The 11,779-nt window shown below is 58.6% G+C and overlaps 1 protein-coding gene across 1 annotated transcript; it reads right to left on the bottom strand.

Moving 5' to 3' along the window:
* Nucleotides 1-351: 351 nt before the first annotated feature.
* Nucleotides 352-11,113, bottom strand: LOC121876117 (flocculation protein FLO11-like). Its single transcript, XM_042381054.1, has 4 exons — nucleotides 10,930-11,113; nucleotides 5,260-5,740; nucleotides 3,930-4,053; nucleotides 352-714 (listed from the first exon to the last, which is right to left on the bottom strand). Exons 1-4 carry the CDS (start codon nucleotides 11,111-11,113, stop codon nucleotides 352-354), a joined length of 1,152 nt encoding a protein of 383 aa, XP_042236988.1.
* Nucleotides 11,114-11,779: the final 666 nt, after the last annotated feature.

Raw genomic sequence — 11,779 nt, 5'->3', positions numbered from 1 at the left:
GGTTGCTGTTGGTGGCAGTGAGTGGCTGGTTGCTGGTGGCGGCGGTGAGTGCTTTGTTGCTTGCTGGTGGCAGTGGAGTGCTGCTTGCTGGTTGTTGCTGGTGGTAGTGAGGTTGTGGCGGTTGTTGCTGGCGGTGCAGTGATGCCATTGCTGGTTGCTGGTGGCGGTGGAGGCTGGTTGCCTTGCTGGTTGGCAGTAGTGAGTATGCAGGTGCAGGAGTTGCTGTTGGCGGTGGTGGCAGAGAGCTGGTTGGTTGGTTGGCTGGCGGTGGTGGAGTGCTGTTGCTGGCTGCTGGTGCGGAAGTGAGCATTGGTTGCTGGTTGGCTGCTTGCTGGTTGGTGGTGGTGATAGTTATTGCTGGTGCAGGTGTAGAGCGGTTGCTGTTGGTGCAGGTGGCAGTGAGTGCTGGTTGGTTGCTTGCTGCTGGTGGGTACTGATGTTGGTTGCTTGCTGGTTGTCGTTGCTGGTGGTGCAGGTGGCGCTGGTTGCTGCTGGCGGCGGTGGCAGTGGAGGTTGCTGTTGCTTGCTGGTGGCAGGCGCTTGCTGGTTGCTGGTTGTGGCAGGCGTTGCTATTGCTGGCTGGCGAGTTGCTGGTTGGTTGGTGGCGGTGGTGAGGTTGGTTGCTGGCTGGTGCAGTGAGTGCTGGTTGCTGCTGGTGGTGGCGGAGTGGAGCGTCTGTTGCTGGTTGCTGGCGGTGGTGAGCGCTGTTGCTTGCTGGTGGCAGGGGGTTGGTTGGGTTGCTGGCAGTGAGCAGTTATTGGCTGGTTGGTGGTGGTGAGTGCTTGTCGCTGGTGCGAGTGAGTTGGTTGCTTGCTGCGGTGGTGGGCTGGTTGTGGCAGGTGAGTGCTGGTGTTGTTGCTGGTGGTGGCGAGTGATTGCTGCTGGTTGTTGCTGCTGGTTGCTTGCTGGTGTGGTGGAGTGCACGGTTGTTGCTGGTGCAGGTGAGTGTTGCGGCATGTTGGTTGGTGGTGGTGGAGTGCTGTTGCTGGTTGGTGGCAGTGGAGTGTTGGTTGTTGCTGGTGGTGGTGAGTGATTGTTGCTGGTGGTGGTAGTGAGTGCTGCTGTTGCTGGTGGTGGTGAGTGCTGGTTGTTGTTGGTGGCAGTGAGTGCTGGTTGCTGTTGGTGGCAGTGAGGTTAGCTGCTGGTTGCTGGCTGGTTGGCAGGCGGAGTGCTGTTTGCTGGTGGCAGTGGAGTGTTTTGGTTGGTGGTGGAGTGCGCTTGTTGTTGTTGTTGCTGGTGGTGGTGAGTGTTGTTGTTGCTGGTGGCAGTGAGGTGCTGGTTGCTGGAGTGGTGCCTTGCTGGTTTTGCTGGCGGGAGTGGGTTGCTGCTGGCTGGCAGGAGTGCTGTTGTTGGCTGGTGTGCTGGTGGCAGTGAGGTTGTTGGTTCGGTGAGCGCACGTTGCTGGCAGTGAGCGCTGGTTGCTGCTGCTTGCTGGCGGCGGTGAGTGCTGTTGCTGGCGGCAGTGAGCGTTGTCGTTGCTGTTGCTGGTGCAGGTGGCGAGTGCTGGTTGTTGCTGGTTAGAGCGTCATTGGTTGCTGGCGGCGGCAGCAGTGAGCGTCATTGTCATTGCTTGCGGCGGTGATGGGCTGTATTGCTGGCGGCAGTGATATTGCTGGCGGTTGGCAGTGAGCGTTATTTGCTGGTTGCTGGTTGGCGGCGATACTGGTTGTTTTGCTGGTAGTGAGTGTTGGTTGTTGCTGGTTGCTGGTGGTGGCGGTGAGTGCTGGTTGTTGCTGGCGCTGGCGAGTGCTGTTGTTTGCTGTTGCTGGTGGCAGTGAGTGCCTGGTTGCTGGTTGGTGGCAGTGAGTGCTGGTTGCTGGTGGTGGTGAGGTTGCTGCTGCAGTGATATTGCTGGTTGCTGGGTTGCTGGTGGCAGCGATGTTGCTGGTTTGCTTGCTGGTGGTGGCAGTGAGCTGCTGTTGCTGGCAGGTGGTGGCGAGTGCTTGCTGCTGGTGGCAGCATGCTGGTTGTTGCTGGCGGCAGTGAGCGCTGCTTGCTTGCTGGCGGCAGTGAGCGTTGTTGTTGCTTGGTTGGCTGGTGGCGGTGGTGGCAGCGCTGCTGGCTGGCGGCAGTGAGCGCTGGTTGCTGGTTGGCGGTGGTGGCGGCGGCGGAGCGCTTTGCTGGTTGGTGCAGGTGCGTGGTGAGGTGGTTGGTTGTTGTTGGTGGTGAGTACAGTGCTGGTGTGCTTGTTGCTTGCTGTTGGTGGCAGTGGAGTGCTTGTTGCTTGCTGTTGGTGCAGTGAGTGCTGGTGGTGTTGTTGTTGCTGCTGTTGTTGCTGTTGTTGGTGGTGGCGCTGGTAGCAGAGTGTGTTGCTGTTGCTGGTGGTGGTGAGCGCGTTGTTGTTGCTGGTGGTGGTGGCAGTGAGTGCGTTGTTGCTGTTGTTGTTGGTGGTGGTGAGTGTTGCTTGCTGGTGGTGAGTGCTTGCTGGTTTTATGCTGGCGGTGGTGGAGTGTGGTTGTGCTGGGTGGCGGTGATGGTTGCTGTTGCTGGTGATGCGTGAGTGGGTTGTGCTTTGCTTGTTGCTGGCGGTGCAGGAGGCTTTGCTGGTTCGGTGGCAGGAGTGCTGGTTGTTGCTGGTGAGTGAGTGTCATTGTGTTGCTGGTTGGTGGTGGTGAGGCTGGCAGGTTGGTTGCTGTTGCTGGTTGCTGCTGTTGCTGGTGGCGGTGCTGGTGAGTGCTGGTTGCAGGCTGGTGGTGAGTGCTGCTGGTGCTTGCGGCAGTGAGTGCTTGTTGCTGGTTGCTGGTTGCTGGTTGCTGGTGGTAGCAGAGTGCTGGTTGTTGCTGTTGTTGGTGGTGGTGAGTGCAGCTTGCTGGTGGTGGTGGAGGCTGGTTGTTGTTGCTGCTGGTGGCAGTGGAGTGCTTGCTTGCTTGCTTGCTGGTGGTGCAGTGAGCGCTGGTTGTTGGTGGTGGTGGTGGTGGCAGGGTTGCTGGTAGTGAGTGTATTGTTGGTTGGTTGGTGGTGGCAGGAGTGCTTGTTGTTGTTGTTGCTTAGTTTGCTGGTTGGTGGTGGTGAGTGTTGGTTGTTGGCGGCAGTGGAGCGTTATTGGTTGGTTTGGTGGTGGTGGTGGTGAGTGTCGTTGGGGTGGTGTGAGTGCTGTTGCTGGTTGGTTATTGGTTGCTTGGTTGCTGGCTGGTGGTGGCGGAGGCTGAGTTGCTGCTGGTGGCAGTGAGCAGCTGGTTGGTTGCTGGTTGGGTTGCGGGTGGTGGTGCTGGTGGCAGTGAGTGCTGGTTGCAGGTGGTGGTGGAGTGAGGTTGTTGCCTGCTGGTGGTGGTGGTGAGCTGGCTGGGCTGGCGGTGGCAGTGAGCGTTGGTTGCTGGTGCTGGTGGCAGGAGTGCTGGCTGGTTGTTGCTGGTTTGCTGGTTGGTGGTGGCAGTGAGTGCTGGTTGCTGGCGGGGTGCGGCGGCGAGCATTGGTTGCTGGTTGTTGTTTGGTTGTTGCTGGTTGGTTGCTGGTGGCGGTGGCGGCAGTGAGCGCTGGTTGCTGCTGCGGTGGTGGTGGCAGTGGTGCTGCTTGGGTTGCTGGCAGTGATAGTGGTTGGTTGGTTGTTGGTTGGTTGCTGCTTGTTGTTGTTGGTTGGTGGTGGTGGTGGTATGAGTGTTGCTTGCGGTGGTAGTGAGGTTGTTTGCTTGCTGTGGGGTGGCAGTGAGTGTTGCTGGCTGGTCGGTTGGTGGCAGTGAGGTTGGTTGCCGTTGGTTGTTGTTGTTGCTGGTTGCGGTGGTTGCTTGCGGTGGTTGGTGGCAGTGAGTGCTATTGGTTGCTGTTGCTGGTGGCATTGATGTTGCTGGTTGCATGGCTGGTGGCAGAAGTGGAGTGCTGGTTGCTGTTGGTGCTGGTGGCAGTGAGTGCTGGTTGCTGTTGCTGGTGGTGGTGGTGAGTGCTGTTGCTGCTGCGGTGGTGGTGAGTGCTGGTTGCTGCTGGTGCAGTGATGCGTTGCTGTTGCTGGTGGCGGTGAGTTGCTTGCTGGCGGGAAGGGAGTGCTGTTGGTTGCTGGTGGTGGTGGTGGTTGCTTGCTGTTGTTGCTTGCTGGCGGTGCAGGAGCGTTGTTTGTTGCTGGTGGCAGTGAGCGTTGCTGGTTGGTTGGTGGTGGGTGAGCTTGGTTTTGCTGGTGGTGGCAGTGGAGTGCTTTGCTGGTTGCTGGCGGCGGTGAGCGTCATTGCTTGCTGGCGGCGGTGAGTGCTTGGCGCTGTTGGTTGGCTGGTGGTGATATTATTGGTTGCTGGTGGGTTTTGGTTATTGTTGCGGTGGTGATGTTGCCGGTTGCTGCTGGTGCAGAGTGGAGGCTGGCGTGCTTGCTGGTTGCTGGTGGTGGTGAGTGCTATTGGTGGCTGGCGGCAGGCGATAGCTGGTTGCTGCTGCTGGCGGTGGGCAATATTGCTGGCGGCAGTAGTGATAGTTTGGTTGCTTGCTGGTGGCGGGTGAGGTTGGTTGCTTGCTGCAGTGAGGCTATTTGTTGCTGGTGGTGGTGATAGCTGGTTGGTTGCTGGTGGCGGTGAGTGCTTGCTTGCTGGTGGTGGAGTGCTGTTGTTGCTGGTGGTGCAGTAGTGAGTGCTGCTGGTTGTTGCTTGGTTGGTGGTGGTATTGTTGCTTGCTGGTAGTGAGTGCTGCTGGTTGCTGGTGGTGGCAGTGAGTGTTGCTGCTGTTGCTGGTGGTGGTGGAGCGTCATTGCTGCTGGTGGCGGTGTGAGTGCTGCTGGTTGCTGGTGGCAGTAGTGCATTGCGCATTGCGGTTGTTGCTGGTGCAGGAGGTTGGTTGTTGTTGCGAAGTGCTGGTTGGTTGTTGGTTGTTGTTTGGTGGCGGTGAGTGCTGTGAAGGTTGTTGGTTGCTTGCTGGTTGCTTGCTGGTGCTGGTGGTGGGTTGGTTGTTGCTGGCAGTTGGTTGCCTTGCTGGTGGTGGTGCAGTGGGAGCGTTGTTGTTGCTGGTGGCAGTGGTGGTGGCGCGGTTGCTTGCTTGCTGGTGCAGTGAGGCTGCTGGTTGCAGTGAGTGCTGTCGTTGGCTGTTGCTGGTGGTGAGTGCTGGTTGCTTGCTGGTGGCAGTGAGTTGTCGTTGCTTGCTGGTTGGGTTGCCGGTTGCTGGCGGTGGTCATTGCTGCTGGTGCAGTGGAGTGCTATTGGTTTGCTGGCTGGTGGCAGCAGTGAGTGGCTATTGTCGCTGGTGGTGGTGAGTGTCATTGGCTGGTTGGTTGCGGTGGCGGTGATATCATTGTTGTTGGCGGCAGCGGAGTGCTTGGTTGGTTTGCTGGTCATTATTGTTACTGGTTATTGCTTGTTTGGTGGTGGCGTGATGTTGGTTGGCTGTTGCTGGTGGCGGGAGGTTGGTTGGTTGCTGGTTGCTGGTTGGTGGCGGTAGTGCTGGTGGTGCATTATTGCTTGCTGGTTGTTGCTGGTTGCTGGTGGTGGTGGTGCTGGTAGCGCGCTATTGCTGTTGCTGGCGGTGGGTGATGGCTGGTGGCGTGCTGGTGGCAGTGGGAGGCTGGTTGCTTGCTGGTTGGTTGTGCTGGTTGGTTGCTGGCGGCGGTGGAGGTTATTGCTGCTTGCTGTTGGTTGCTGGTTGCGGTGGCAGTGATGCCGGTTGCTGCTGGTTGCTGCTCGGTGGCATTGGTGTGCCATTATTGCTGGCTGGCGTGAGCGTCCTTGTTGCTGGTTGGTTGGCAGTGTATTGGCCTGCGGTGGCAGTGAGGCTGGCTGGCTGGCGGTGGTGGTGGGGTGTGGCATTGGCGCCGGAAGGTGCTGTCTTGGTTTTGCTGCGGCGTGAGTGATTATTATTGCTGGTTGTTGCTGGTGGTGGTGGCGGCTGGTTGTTGGCAGTGAGCGCTTGCTGGCTGGTGGTGGTGGTGGTGGCGGAGTGCTGGTATGAGGGGTTGTTGGCTGGTTTTGCTGGTTTTGGTTGGTGGTTTGCTGGCGGTGGCGGTGCAGAAGTGGGCTGGCTGTTGGTGGTGGTGGTGTGAGTGCTGGTTGCTGGTTGCTGGCTGGTTGGTGGCGGTGGTGGCGGGAGCGCTGCTGTTGCTGGCGGCGGTGGTGGTGGTGGTGGCATTGCTGTTAGTGGTGGCGCCAGTGTTGTTGCTTGCTGGTTGCTGGTGGTGGTGGCATTGCCGTTAGTGGTAGTGGCGCTAGTGCTGCTGCTGGTGGTGGTGGTGGTACTGGTTGTTAGTGGCAGTGGCGCCAGTGCTTGGTTGTTGTTTGCTTGCTGGTTGTTGGTGGCGGCGGTGGCATTGCTGTTGGGTAGTGGCGTCAGGTGTTGGTTGGTTGTTGCTGGCGGTGGTGGTGGCATTGCTGTTAGTGGCAGTGGTGCCAGTGTTGGTTGCTGGTTGGTTGCTGGTGGTGGCGGGTGGCATTGCTGTTAGTGGCAGTGGCGCCAGTGCGGTTGTTGTTGCTGGTTGTTGCTTGGTGGCGGTGGCATTGCTGTTAGTGCAGTGGCGCTAGTGCTGCTGCTTGCTTGCTGGGTGGTGGTGGTGCGCGGCATTGTCGTTAGGTAGTGGCAGCTAGTGCTTGCGTTGTTGCTGCTGGTGGTGGTGGCGGTGGTGGCATTGTTAGTGGCAGTGGCGCCAGTGGGGCTGCTTGTTGTTGCTGGTGGTGGTGGTGGCATTGCTGGTTAGGGGCGGTAGTGGTGCTAGCGTTGTTGCTGTTGCTGTTTGCTGGTTGCTGGTGGTGGTGGCATTTGGTTAGGTGCAGTGGCGCCAGTGTTGGTTGCTGGTTGGTGCTGGTGCGTGGTGGCAGTGGTGGCATTGCTGTTAGTGGCAGTGGCGCCAGGCGTGCTTGCTTGGCTGGTTTTGCTGGTTGCTGGTGGTGCGGCGGTGGTGGTGGCGGCATTGCTGTTGGCGGCAGTGTGGCGTGCCAGCGTCACTGGCTGCTGCTGGCTGGCAGGCGGTGGTGGTGGCATTGCTGTTAGTGGCAGTGGCGCAGCAGTGTGTTGCTGGTTGTTGCTGCTGGTGGTGGTGGTGGCATTGCTGGTTAGTGAGTGGCGTGCTGTTGCTGGTTGCTGGTTGCTGGTGGTGGTGGTGGCATTGCTGCTGGCGGTGCAGTGGCGCCAGTGCTTGCTGTTGTTGCTGTTGTTGGTGGTGGTGGTGGCATTGCTGTTAGTGCAGGGCAGCGCTGTTGCTTGTTGCTGGTTGCTGGTGGTGGTGGTGGTGGCATTGCTGCTGGTGCAGGTGGTGCCAGTGCTGTTGCTGGTTGTTGCTTGCTGCTGGTGGTGGTGGTGGTATTAGGCAGTGGAGCCAGCCAGGTTGTTTTGGTGCTGGCACTGGTTTGTTGGTGGTAGTGGCGCTAGTGTTGGTTGCTGGTGGTGCAGTGGCGGTGGCATTGCTGTTAGTGGCAGTGGCGCCAGTGTTGTTGGTTGTTGTTGGTTGCTGGCATTGTTGTTAGTGGCAGTGGTGCCAGTGCTGGTTGCTGGTTGCTGGTGGCGGCGGCATTGCTTGTTAGTGCAGGTGTGGCGCTAGCGTTTGTGGTTGCTGGTTGCTGTTGCTGGTGGTGGTGGCAGCATTGCTGTTAGTGGCAGTGGTGCCAGTGGTTGCTGTTGGTTGTTGCTGGTTTGGTGGTGGCATGTGCCAGGTGGTAGTGGCGCTAGGTTGCTGTTGTTGTTGCTGTTGCTGGTGGTGGTGGCATTGCTGTTAGTGGCAGTGGCGCTAGTGTTGCTTGCTGGTTGGTTGCTGGCGGTGGTGGCGGCATCGTTGCGTGCAGTGGTAGCCAGGCGTGCTGGTTGCTGGTTGCTGCTGGTTGCTGGTGGGTGGCATTGTTTTTAGGTGGCAGTGGCGCTATGTTGGTTGTTTGCTTGCTTGGTGGTGGTGGTGGCATTGTTGTTAGTGGTGCGGCGCTGCGTTGTTGCTGGTTGCTGGTGGCGGTGCAATTGCCGTTAGTGGTGCGTGGCGCTAGTGTCGTTGCTGGTTGTTGCTGGCGGTGGTGGCGGTGGCGGCATTGTTGTTAGGCGGCAGTGGTGCTTAGTGTTGCTTGCTTGCTGCCAGTGGTGCGGCATTGTTAGTGGTGGGTAGTGGTTGCGCTGCTGCTGGCGGTGGTGGTGGCGGCATTGTTGTTAGTAGTGCAGCCAGTGCTGGTTGCTTGCTTGCTGGTTGCTGGTTGCTGGCGGCGGTGGCGGCATTGCTGTCAGTGCAGTGGTGCCAGTGCTGTTGCTGCTGCTGGCGGTGGCGGCGGCGGCATTGGTTGTTAGGCGGCAGTGGCGCTAGTGCTTGCTGTTGCTGCTTGCTTGCTGTTGCTGGTGGTGGTGGCATTGGCTGTTGAGTGGTAGTGGCGCTGAAGTGCTGGTTGCTGGTTGCTGGTGGTGGTGGCATTGCTGCGGTAGTGGCGCTAGTGCTGGCTGGTTGCTTGCTGGTTGCTGGTGGCGGCATTGTTGTTAGTGGCAGTGGCGCTAGTGCTGGTTGCTTGCTGGTTGTTGCTGGTGGTGGTGGCATTGTTGTTAGTGGCAGTGGTGCTAGTGCTGTTGCTGCTGGTTGCTGTTGGTTGCTGGTGGCATTGTTGCTGAGTGGCAGCCAGGTGTTGTTGTTGTTGCTGGTGGTGGTGGCATTGTTGTTGAGTGGCAGTGGTGCCAGGGTTGTTGCTGGTGGTGGTGGTGGTGGCATTGGTTGCAGTGGTAGCGGCGCCAGTGCTGTTGCTGTCGCGTTGGTTGGTTGTTGGCGGTGGTGGCATTGCTGTTAGTGGTAGTGGCGCCAGTGCTTGGTTGCTGTTGCTGGTGGTGGTGGTGGTGTGGTGGCATTGCTGTTAGTGGTAGTGGCGCTAGTGCTGGTTGCTTGCTGTTGTTGCTTGCTGGTGGCGGTGGCGGTGGCGGTACTGTTAGTGGTAGTGGCGCCAGTTGTTTGCTGGTTGCTGGTGGGTGGTGGTGGTGGCGGTATTGTTGTTGGCAGTGGCGCAGTGGTGCTGGTTGCTTTGTTGCTGGTTGGTTGGCGGCGGTGGTGGCGGCATTGTTGGCGGCAGGTGGAAATAGTGTCTGGTTGTTTTGCTGGTTGGTTGCTGTTGGTGCTGGTGGCATTTTGGCGGTGGTGTGGCAGCTAGTGCTGGCTGGTTATTGGTTGGTGGTGGTGGCGGTGGCATTGCTGGTTAGCGCAGTGGTGCTGCGTTGGTTGCTGGCTGGCTGGTGGTGGTGGCGGCATTGGTGGTAGTGGCGCCAGTGTTGTTGTTGTTGTTGCTGGTTGCTGGTGGTGGTGGTGGCATTGGTTGTTAGTAGCGGTGCCAGCGCTGTTGGTTGTTGCTGGTTGCTGGTGGTGGTGGCATTGTTGTTAGTGGCAGTGGCGCCAGTGCTGCTGTTGCTGGCTGGTGGTGGTGGTGGTAGGCAGGTTGGCCTGTTGCAGTGCAGTGGCGCTAGTGCTGGTTGCTTTTTGCTGGTTGGTTGCTGGTGGTGGTGGTGGTGGCATTGCTGTTAGGGTGCAGGTGGCGCCAGTGCTGGTTGCTGCTTGCTGGGTGGTGGTGGTGGTGGCATTGCTGTTAGTGGCAGTGGCGTGCCAGTGCTTGCCGCTGCTGGTTGCTGGTTGGTTGTTGGCGGTGGTGGTGGCATTGTTGTTAGTGGTAGTGGTGCTGGGTTGCCGCTGGTTGGTTGTTGGCGGTTGTTAGCAGTGGTGTGGCGCTAGTGCTGTTGCTGGTGGTGGCGGTGGTGGCATTGCTGGTTAGTGGTGGCGCTAGTGCTGTTGCTTGCTGGCTGGTGGTGGTGGCATTGCTGTTCAGTAGTGGTGCCAGGTCGCTGGCTGTTTGCTGCTGGCTGGTGGTGGTGGCATTGTTGTAGTGGCGGTGCCAGTGCTGTTGCTGGTTGCTTGGTTGCTGGCGGTGGCGGTGGTGACCAGTAGCGCCAGTTGCTGTTGCTTGCTTGCTGGTGGTGGTGGTGGCATTGGTTGTTGCGGCAGGTGCCAGTGTGTTGTTGCTGGTTGTTGGCTGGTTGGTGGTGGTGGCGGCGGCATTGTTTAGTGCAGTGGCGCCAGTGCTGGTTGTTGCTGGTTGCGGTGGTGGCGGTGGTGGCATTGTTGTTAGTGCGGCGTAGTGGGTTTGCTTGCTTGGTTGCTGTTGCTTGCTGGTGGTGGTGGCGGTGGCATTGCTGTTAGTGGTGCGCGCTAGCGTTGGTTGCTGTTGTGGTTGGTTGCTGGCGGTGGTGGCATTGGTTAGGCGGTAGTGGTGCTAGGCGCTGTTGTTGTTGCTGGTGCTGGTGCGGCATTGCTGTTAGTGGCAGTGGCGCCAGTGCTTGCTGGTTGCTGTCGCTGGCGGCGGTGGTGGTGGCATTGGTTTAGCGTGGCAGTGGTGCCAGTGCTTGCTGTTTGCTTGCTGTTGCTGGTGGTGGTGGCATTGCTGTTGGGGTGGTAGTGGCTGCTTAGTGCTTGCTGGTTTGCTGTTTTGTTGCGGTGGTGGTGGCATTGTTGTTAGCGGTAGTGGCGCTAGTGCTGTTGTTTGTTGGTTGGTGGTGGTGGCATTGTTGTTAGCGGCAGTGGCGTGCTTAGTGTTGGTTTGTTTGCTGGTTGGTGGTGGTGCGGCATTGCTGTTAGTGCAGCGGTGCTAGTGTTGCGTTGCTTGTTTGCTGGTTGTGGTGGTGGCATTGGTTGTTAGTAGTGGTACGTCGGTTGTTGTTGGTGGCATGGTTGTTAGTGGTAGTGGCGCTGCGTTGTTGCTGGTGGTGGTGGTGGCATTGCTGTTAGTGGCAGTGGTGCCAGTGTTTCGGTTGTTTGCTGTTGGTTGGGTTATTGGTTGCGGTGGTGGCATTGTCGTTGCTGGTTGGTTGCTGGTGGTGGCGGCATTGCTGTTAGTGGTGCGGTGCCGCCAGTGTTGTTGTTGCTTGGTTGGCGGTGGTGGCATTGCTGTTAGTGGTAGTGGTGCTAGCGTTGGTTGCTGTTGCTGGTGGTGGCATTGCTGTTAGTGGTAGTGGCGCTTAGTGTTGTTGTTGGTGGTGGTGGTGGTGGCATTGTTGTTGGGCGGCAGTGGTGCCAGTGTTGTTGTTGTTGCTGGTTGCTGGCTGGTGCGGTGGCATTGCTGTTAGTGGCAGTGGCGCTAAGGGGTTGTTTGCTGGCTGTTGGTGTGGTGGCACTGGTTGTTAGTGCAGCAGTGGCGCCAGTGTCGTTTTGTTGGTTGCTGGCGGTGGCGGCACTGGTTGTTGGTGTAGTGAGGCTTGTGTGTTTTGCTGGTGGTGGTGGCATTGGTTGTTAGTGGTAGTGGTGCTGAGTGCTGTTGCTGGTGGTGGTGGCATTGCCAGGGCAGTGGCGCCAGGCGTTGCTTGCTGGTTGTTGTTGGCGGTGGTGGCATTGTTGTTAGCAGTGGCGCCAGTGCTTGTTGCTGGTTGTTGCTGGTGGTGGTGGCGGATTGGTTGTTGCAGTGGCGCCAGGTTGGTTGCTTGCTGCTGGTGGTGGTGGCACGTTGGCAGGCAGTGGTGCTAGTGCTTGCTGGTTGTTGCTGGTGCTGGCGGTGGTAGCATTGGTTGTTAGGTGGCAGTGGCGCCAGTGCTGTTGGTTGCTGGTTGTTGCGGTGGCGCATTGTTGTTAGTGGTGCAGTGGTGCCAGGTTGTTGTTGTTGTTGCTGGTTGGTGGTGGTGGCATTGTCTGTTAGCGGCAGTGCGTCAGTGTTGGCTGGTTGGTTGTTTGCTGGTGGTGGTGGATTGTTGTTAGTGGTAGTGGCGCTTAGTGCTGTTGCTGGTTGTTGGTTGTTGCGGTGGCGGTGGTGGCATTTGTTGCGGTAGTGGCGCTAGTGGCTGTTGCTGGTTGGTTGCTGTTGCTGGTGGTGGTACTGGTTGCTGGGGTGGTAGTGGTGCCAGTGCTGGTTGCTGGTTGTTGGCGGTGGTGGCATTGCTGGTTAGCAGTGTTGGCGTT

The sequence above is a fragment of the Homarus americanus genome, unplaced genomic scaffold (genome assembly GCF_018991925.1).
Source record: "Homarus americanus isolate GMGI-L3 unplaced genomic scaffold, GMGI_Hamer_2.0 scaffold34921, whole genome shotgun sequence".
In the NCBI taxonomy this organism is placed as follows: domain Eukaryota; kingdom Metazoa; phylum Arthropoda; class Malacostraca; order Decapoda; family Nephropidae; genus Homarus; species Homarus americanus.
Note: the sequence above shows the minus strand (reverse complement) of the source record. Positions and strands in the feature narration are given on the sequence as shown.

What these genes read in the sequence shown, in the direction of transcription:
- LOC121876117 (XM_042381054.1), bottom strand. Translation starts at nt 11,113, where the DNA reads ATGCCACCACCACCAGCAAAACACACAAGCCTCACTACACCAACAACC. An exon ending in CAATGCCACCGCACCAGCCA is followed by an intron (nt 5,741 to 10,929) that starts GCAACCAGCAAC and finishes CTCACGCCGCAG; the next exon opens with CAAAACCAAGACAGCACCTT. An exon ending in CCGCCACCAGCAACAGCAAC is followed by an intron (nt 715 to 3,929) that starts GCATCACTGCAC and finishes CCCTGCCACCAG; the next exon opens with CAAGCAACAGCGCTCACCAC.